At 42.1% G+C, this 8,530-nt stretch overlaps 1 protein-coding gene across 1 annotated transcript in view; it reads left to right on the top strand.

Moving 5' to 3' along the window:
* Nucleotides 1-323: 323 nt before the first annotated feature.
* Tram1 (translocation associated membrane protein 1) overlaps nucleotides 324-8,530 on the top strand; it is a 32,449-nt gene continuing 24,242 nt past the window's right edge. Inside the window, exon 1 of the mRNA XM_076836325.1 lies at nucleotides 324-644. Within this exon, the coding sequence (XP_076692440.1) occupies nucleotides 522-644 (123 nt within the window). The 5' untranslated portion in view covers nucleotides 324-521. The remainder of the gene's footprint in view (nucleotides 645-8,530) is intronic.

Raw genomic sequence — 8,530 nt, 5'->3', positions numbered from 1 at the left:
CCTTCAGTGTTTCAAGAAGGCACTAGTACCGAGACCAGGACGGCCAGGAGGACTGGGAAGCACGCCTGCCAACCTACACACCATGGCGCGTGCGTCCCGGCCACAGCCTCAGTCTGTTGATCGGGCTCAGGAAGCTCGCGCTTCAAACGACTCTCAACCTTCGGCCAGGCGCCCAGCAGAAGCGCACCGCTTGGTTCGCTGCACACCAGCCCGCGGCGTTCCGCGGCCTCCGGTCCCCAGGTGGCGCCGTGGGCTGGCAGGGGCGGCCGCCGCTCGAGTTAGCACCGTCTCCCTGGTGCGCATGCTCGCGCCGGGTGCGGGCTCACTTTTTTTTTTTTTTTTTTTTCCGGGCGGCCCCGGCGGCTGCGTACTGGCTGTGGGATGGGAAGTGAAGCCCCAGCGAGCGGCTGCGGCGGGGCTGTGAGGAGCAGCCAGGGGGAGGCGGCGGCGGCTGGTCGGTGAGCAGCTGGAGAGAGCGGAGCCGGGGCGGAGCACCTGCGGGCACGGGCGGCGGCTCCACCATGGCGATTCGCAAGAAGAGCACCAAGAGTCCCCCGGTCCTGAGCCATGAATTCATCCTGCAGAATCACGCGGACATCGTCTCCTGTGTGGCGATGGTCTTCCTGCTGGGGCTCATGTTCGAGGTGAGCCCGCCTGCGTCCCAACCGCCCGCGCTGCCGCCCCCAGCCCGGGCCCCAGCTGCCAGCCCCCGGCCGTGCACCCGGGACTCTGGGGGCTTGGACCCGGGGAGGTGCGGGCCTGTCCCCCCCCCACCCCGCGACTCCGGCCGCACTCGCCCCTGACCGGCGCGGCGAAGGGGAGCCCCCTTGGGCCTCGCCGCCGCCCTCAGGGCGTGGGGGCCGCCGCGCCGCCCCCTCCCGCCGGCCGCGCAGTTCCTGGTTCCCGCGAAGGGTTACGTGGCAGCCGCCGAGGGGCCGACGGCGGGCGGGGGCGGCCCCTGCGCTGCCGAGCTGGCTCCGCGAGGTGGGCGGACTTGGGGGCGGCCCACCGCGGCCGCCCGAAAGTCCTGCGCAGGCCGGGCAGCGCGCCGGCCCCCGGGCCACAGGCCCCTGACGGGGTCCCTAGTAGGACAGAGGTGGAGGCTAGCGAGAAACCGACGGGGTCGGACGTCTGCTGCCGGCTTGGAGGGCGGCGATCGCAGGGGACCGGGACACCGGTGGCTTCGAGTCTTATCACCAGTTAGCGAACTTTTTACCCTGGCGCTGGCTTTTGCCTTGCTAGAGAAACGAGGTCTGATACAGAAATCGAGGTTCTGAGCAGCTGTGCGGTGGAGTCGAGTGATACAGTTTCTTGAGGCAGAAGAGACTGAGAATGTCAGGAGTGTGTAAATTCTCTTCCCACGTATCTCGTATTTTGATGACTTACTTAACAGCTGTTGAATGTGGGTAATAAACTTTGCAAGGTGAACGTGTAACATCCTACGGGTTTTTTTCCTCACTTCCCAGCACACACGCCCATTCCCCGCCCCTCCATTCCCATGGCTCGTGGGTCTCGTCATATACACTGATTATTTTATTTATTGTGTTGTCTCCTCTTCCCCTGGCATATAACCTTAGTAAAAACAGATATTCTTTTTTTTACCGGTAGTACTGGGAATTGAACTCAGGACCTGAGATATGCTGCGTAAGCGCTTTAGCATTGCGCTGCATCCCCAACCCTTTTTAATTTGCGAAAGGATTACACCATACTGCCCAGGCTGGCCTCAAACTCGCCTTCCTCCTGTCTCAGCCTCCCCAGTAGCTGGGATTACAGGCACGTGCCACTACACTCAGCCTTGCTAATTTTAGTTTTTTGGGTTTTTTTTTTAACTAATCTATTTTCATCACCTAGAATAGTGCTCTAAAAGGATGAGTGAAATTAAGAATCCTTGAGAAAAGTTAATGGAGTGAAAGACTGCTAGCAACCAAAAGATGAATACATTTTTAAATGAAGCCCATTTGGGGTTTTTAAAAATGTTATTAAATAACTTAACATGTATTTTTTTTTTTTATCTTCTCCAGTGGGCTTTTCTGGATCTAGATATAGATTTGTTTTTTCCTGATAGAGTCGTGTATGGTTGAAGCCACTACTCAGGAGGTAGCAACTATAGATGCCATATGTCAAGCTTACTAAGTGACCCAAGTCTTAGACTTGGTTTCTCTGCTCTTTAAAAGGAACTAAAAATTACCTGTACTAGCCTTCTCACAGCGATTAAATGATCAAGTAATATGATGTGAAGACATCAGACACTTTACAAAGGATTATAAATGTGTGGTATTTTAAAAACAGGATTAGGTATATAGCTCAGTGGTAGAGTATTGATCACCAGCAACACACAAAATACAATGCTAAACATTTGTACTCTATGAATTTGATATTTTTATATACTTTCTGTTTTGATATTAAAAGTATTGCTTTCATATTTGCATTATACTCACCAGTTTTGCATAACTTGCCATAACCCATTTCCACATGGTAAGAATTTCAGACTTAAAAACGACTTAGAAGTATTATGACCTGTAAGGCTTATTTCAAATGCTTTAATGAAAAGAACATAAATCAGAAATTTGGACACTTAGAAATACTGTGGCTTTGCTTTTATGTGACCTACTTCACGGTTTTTCATCCCGTTTTCTAGGGAAGTTCACTACCTATACCTGGCCCTCATGTTAATGATTTTTTAACAGTGAGTGGATTTTTCACCTTTGTGTTAATCATCTAAATAAACACAACAAAAATACTAAGTAGGGCTGGGGATGTAGCTCAATGATAAGAGTGCTTGCCCAGCTTGCATAGGGCCTTGGGTTTAGTCACCAGCACTGTAAAAGCAAACCCACATCTAAATAGAAGTTTTTAAAGCCACTTCAAAAAGGACTGTTAAAATGGTATACAGAAGAGGGAAATTTGTACAAGTCATCTATTTTACTACATGTTAAAGTTATAAGATTTGAAAGCACACTGTCTACATATGGGAAAGTATTAACTAGGTAAATTTTGCTAATTGACTTCTAAAATAATTGCCATTGAACTTCAAAGTTAACATAATTATAAAATTATAGCACTTGTGCTGAAATAATAGAAAAGTTGATATTTTTGCAGAATCATTAAGCCTTTCACATAAGTATATTGAGGAAGTATCAGGATTTACAGTGAAATCAGCAAAGAAATAATGTACTTTATTTATTACCAGCCCAAATGAAAAAGCAGTGTAGATATACTGTAAAAGCATGGATTCTGAAGCTAAGGGATCCATGTTCAAGTTATGCCATCTCAGAACTTGTTTCCTTATCTATAAAGTGGGGTTTGTTGGGTTACTCAGAATTAAAATTAGCTAATACATATATTGCCTACTGCAGTGTTTGACTTTCAAGAGGGTAGCTATCAAAGTTGGTGAATAGATGATAGCATTTTTATAGGGGAGAAGAGATTCTATGTACTGAAAAGAAATCTGTTTGGGACAAATATAAATGTTTCATTTCTATAAACTTTGTTATCAAAAATTGTGAATTTTGAGGGGATGGGGTTGTGGCTCAGTGGAAGAGCGCTTGCCTTAGAACTTAGGGTTCCTAAGTTGCTTAGGCTGGTATGGGTGGGGCACTGAGTTCTATCCTCAGCACCACCTAAATAAATAAAATAAAGAATTCTTTCTAAAAAACAAAAATTGTAAATTTTGAAATCATGGATTTTTTTTTACAATCTATCTGTATACATAATACAGATTAATTAATGCTTCATATTTGAGTTAAAAAATTAAACATTCATGTAAGGATACTTGGGAAGCTTTCTGAAAGTAACGTGAAGGAAAAGTGAAGAATTAGGAGCTCACAAGAGAAATATTTCTTCCTAGAAGGGGCAGACTTTCCACATAGATGTTCAAGAATTTATAGATTTTTTTGTGCCTTACAGGTTTAAGGGGGGCACTTAGAATTACAATGATCTTGGAACAGTTTTCGGAGGTTTGTTTGATTTTTAAGCACGGTTTGTATTAATTCCAGCATTTTTCTTTCCTTCCCTCCTTTCTTCCTTTTGTAGTATTGGGGATTGAACCCAGGGGTGCTCTACCACTGACCTACATCTCCAGCTTTTTTTATTTCATTTTGAGTCAGGGTTCCTAAGTTACCTAGGCTGGCCTTGAACTTGTGATCCTCCTGCCTCAACATCCTCACTTTCTGGGTTTACCAGCATTGTGGCACCATGTCCACCTCTCTCTTTTTAAGAACGTAGTTTTATATAAGTTGGTAGAGAAACAGAATTTGATATTCAGAAATCAACTTCACCTTTCAGGAATCAAGACCATGTTGTAATCATACCTTTCTTGAACAAGTGTAAAATACTTAACATCTCTTATAAGAAGAAAACTGGCAATTACTTAATTAAAGCTATTATGATATTCTTGACTTTGCATGTAGCATAGGATTGATTAAGATATAAGTAAATCTCATTTTTTTTCATAAATGTCCCGAACTGTCGTAAACTCTTGTTTTTATTTATTTATTTTTTTTTTTTTGCAGTATTATTTCTATAGCATATTTACATTCTAAACGAATTTAGTTTGTTTTAATTCCAACACTGGTCAAGGTGTGAAGCTTAGGAGGCCTGCAGATGACTAGGAGAATGATTTCTGGTTTAAATTTTCAAACTTTTTAGGGTATGTAGTTTGTGTTTGTCCTCCTCTTAATTCTGTTTAATATCTCATGTTAAACCAGCTGGAGGCCAGGTTTTAATTTATTTGAAAGCCTAGCATAAAAGGATAATCTTAATTTTTGTTGCTTTTAGAATTTGATACTAACTTTATTTTTTAAAAGTTTTGTTTGTTTGTAAAGGACTCTTTAACAGAGTTTTCTTAGCTGTGATAATAGTGACCTCGTATTAGACACAAGAAACAGGGATGGAGGCAGGGGGACTGTTTGTGTGAAGTCCAAAGATATAAAAACTGATTCAGTTATCAATCAACTTTATTTTTTAAAGCCGGGGTTGTGGCTCAGTGGTAGAGTACTTGCCTGGCATGCGTGAGGCACTGGGTTCGATCCCCGGCACCACATAAAAATCAACAAAAAAACTTCCTTAAAAAAATAAAATAAAATTTGTGATTGTTTTTACAATCACATGAACTGGGTGTGGTGGCTCAACCTGTAATCCTAGCTACTCTGGAGCCTGAGACTGGAGGATCCTAAATTCAAGGTCAACCTGGGCAATTTAGTGAGAACCTATCTCAAAAAAAAAAAAAAAAAAAAAAAAAAAAGACTAGTATGTTGAGGCCCTGGGTTCACTCTCCAGGACTCGGGGGAAAAATCACATGAAAGTTGTGTTACCCTGAAAACTCATACTGTCATTCTCCTTTAATGATTCCTTGTAAATGGCTCAATTTTGAATACAGTAGCTTTACTAGCCTTTTCTGTTCAAGCACTCTTCCTATCTACCTTACTTCAGTAACTCACTGTAGTGGTAATATCCTGTCTGGACTTTTTTATCCCACAAATCTGATTTATTTCCAGATCCTGAATTCCAGGTTACCAGAGTTCAGCCACAACCTACTTCTTGTTTACCTTTTCATTCTGCTACTCATAGAGCATTTCTTTACCTAGTCCAGACTATTGTGGTACCTTGGCCACTTTCATTTTCTCCAGTATATTTGCCCCCTTGCTGCTCTGCTTTTCTCTTGTATAGCCTTTATTCACCTATAGTAACCCCCATTCTTCAGCCACCGGGATATGTTCTAAAACCCTACTGGATATCCAGAACCACAGATAGTACCAAACCCTAGAGATACTATTTTTTCCTATACATATCTGTGATCAAGCTTAAAATATTAGGCACAGTAAAAGATTAATAACAACTAATAATAAAGTAGAACAATTATAACAGTATTCTGCAATAAAAGCTATATGAATGGAGCATGATGGCATATGCCTGTAATCCCAGCTACTTGGGAGGGGAGGCAGGAGGATTGCAAGTAGCAGGCCAGCCTCAACTACTTAGCAAAACCCTCTCTCATAGTAAAAACTGAAAAGGGGATGGGGATGTAGCTTAGTGGTAAAGCATAACTTGAGTTCAATCCCCTGTACTACCCAAAAAAGAAATCTGTGTGAATATGGTCTCTTTCTCAAAATGTCCTATTATGCTGTACTTATACTTCTTCATGTGATGATAGAGGATACATGATGAGGGGAATGATGCAGGCCTTAAGCTACAATGCAAGGGTTATTGAACACAAGCACTCCCTCAGCAGTTGATCGGATAACCAAGATAGCTACTGATACCAAGATAGCCAGTTTCACATCTAGTGTGGATATGCTGGACCACAGTGAGTGATTAATGTTCTAGGCTGGATAGGTAGGAGACAGCATAAGATTTCATCCCCCTATGTGGAACATTTATACAATTTAAAACTTATATTCCTGAAGTTTTCCTTTAATAGCTTTAGGCTGCTCATTACTATGGGTAGTTAAAACCACAGGAAGTGAAACCTGGATAAGGGAGACTGCTATTTCTGCTTCTTCTGTGCCTCAATTCAGATTGCTTAGGGTTACCAGGAAAAGCCATACATTGCATGCTGATAGATATACTATGAGTCAGGCTTCTAACCTCATAACATAAATAACATCCTTTTATCTTTTTACTTTTTCCTAGCCATATAGGTACAATGTAAATAAATAATCATCACTCAGGTCCCCATTGCGTTTAACATGTGTGTGACATTGTTTTCCCCACACAGGAGGGGGAAAAAAAACAACGTGAGTTTATTAGGTATAGATTTCTTCAGTTTCCTGCCTTTTGAACTTACCTATCATCTCTCTTGTTCATTGCAGGTTAAGCATACCTAATACAAAATCTATATTGAGCTAAAATCCAGAACTTTGAGTCTATCCCCAAGATACCTCATTATGTATTAACAGATATTCCAAAATTCTAAAAAGTTGAAATCTGAAATACTTCTGATTCTAAACATTTGGAATAAGGAAGACTCAGCCTGTACTATCTTGTTCCCAGGCTAAGAGGATTTTCAAGTGTACTCATCCTTACAGTGTCATTCCCTACCACATTTCTTTAGTCAGTTTCCCTTTTCTGTCTTCAGTGTTTAATTTCTCCCTTTTTTGTAGCACCTGCCCTGTTGCTCATTGCACAAGCTTTGTCTCTCCCATCCCATAAACAGTATTACAGGCTGGCTCATCATCAGAGCGCTTGCCTAGCACATGTGAGGCACTGGATTTGATCCTCAGCACCACATTTTTAAAAAATAAACAAAATAAAGATATTTAATCTGTTGCATTCTCTCTGCCACATCTCTTTTGAAACTTTTGACTTGTAACTACACGTTTTTAAAATGTTTCCCCCTTGATTTTTGAAATGTCAGGCTCTCTTCATTCTCTTTGTGTCTCGACTAGGTAACCTTATAGTAACAAGTACCTGAAATCATCAATTTATAAGAGAAAAGGCTTAATTTGACTCACAGTTTTGGAGGTTTCAGTTTTTGGCTTTAGGTGCTTGCTGCTTTTTCCACCCATGTATCACAAATCCCAGTTTGTCCAAACTCAATTTGTTCTCTTTTGCCCAAAACTTGCAGTTCCTGTATTCCACACATTTTTATAGTAGTAGTATTTTTCACCTAGTTTTCATCAATAAGTAATCATCAATAAATAATCCTTGACGCTTTTTCTCTTGGTGTCCAAGAATTATTCTGCTCATGAGTGCCTCCTGTGTCTACTATCATTGCCTTACCTTCATGTGCTCTCCTGTCTCCACTGCCAGGCCTTACCTTCATGTGGCCTCTTGCACATGTCCTTGTCTTTTATTTGGCTTCCATGCTTACTCTAATTGGTCTTTTATTTGATATTTATTTAATAATATTGATCAGTTGCCTGATATGTGCCAGGCCCCCTGCTAGGTCTCTAAACATACAGTGGAAGCAGAAATGGCTCCTAAGAGCTTATTTTTGTAATGGATGAGCCAAACTAATCATACCAGATTGTGTGTTTCAAAGGAAAGACACACAGTTCTCTGAGATAATCTGACAGAGGAATGCCCTGCTCTAGAAAGACAGGGAAGTCCTCCTTGAAAAGATATAATTGAACTGAGATCTAGGGGAAGGTTTGTTCAAGGACCCTGTAGAAGGAGGAACTACAGGGGGCCAGGGATTGGGAAGAAATGGTTTGGGATGAGGCTGTGGAGAGGAGTCAAACAATGGGGAATTGTGTAGAGCACTTTATCCTAAAAAGATAGGAATCCAGTGAAGGATTTTTACAGGTACGGTGGGAAACAGGGTAACATGATTAGAAGATCATTCTAGTGCCGTGGGGAGTGGATCTGAGGGGGCTTGAGATACCACTTAGCAGGCCAGAGCCAGCAGTCAAACAGGCATAAATTAACATCCCCCTCTCTACTTACAGTCATGCTAAAAATAAAATCTAAAATACTTAGTTCAACAAGCAAGGTACTTTCTAGTACTCCATTAATGTTTCTAGGCTTTTTTGCTACCTCTTTGTGATATATGTGCTATGCCTGGCCTTGTATTTACTCCTGCCCTTACCTT

Source organism: Callospermophilus lateralis, chromosome 16, assembly GCF_048772815.1.
Source record: "Callospermophilus lateralis isolate mCalLat2 chromosome 16, mCalLat2.hap1, whole genome shotgun sequence".
Classification (NCBI taxonomy): domain Eukaryota; kingdom Metazoa; phylum Chordata; class Mammalia; order Rodentia; family Sciuridae; genus Callospermophilus; species Callospermophilus lateralis.
Note: the sequence above shows the minus strand (reverse complement) of the source record. Positions and strands in the feature narration are given on the sequence as shown.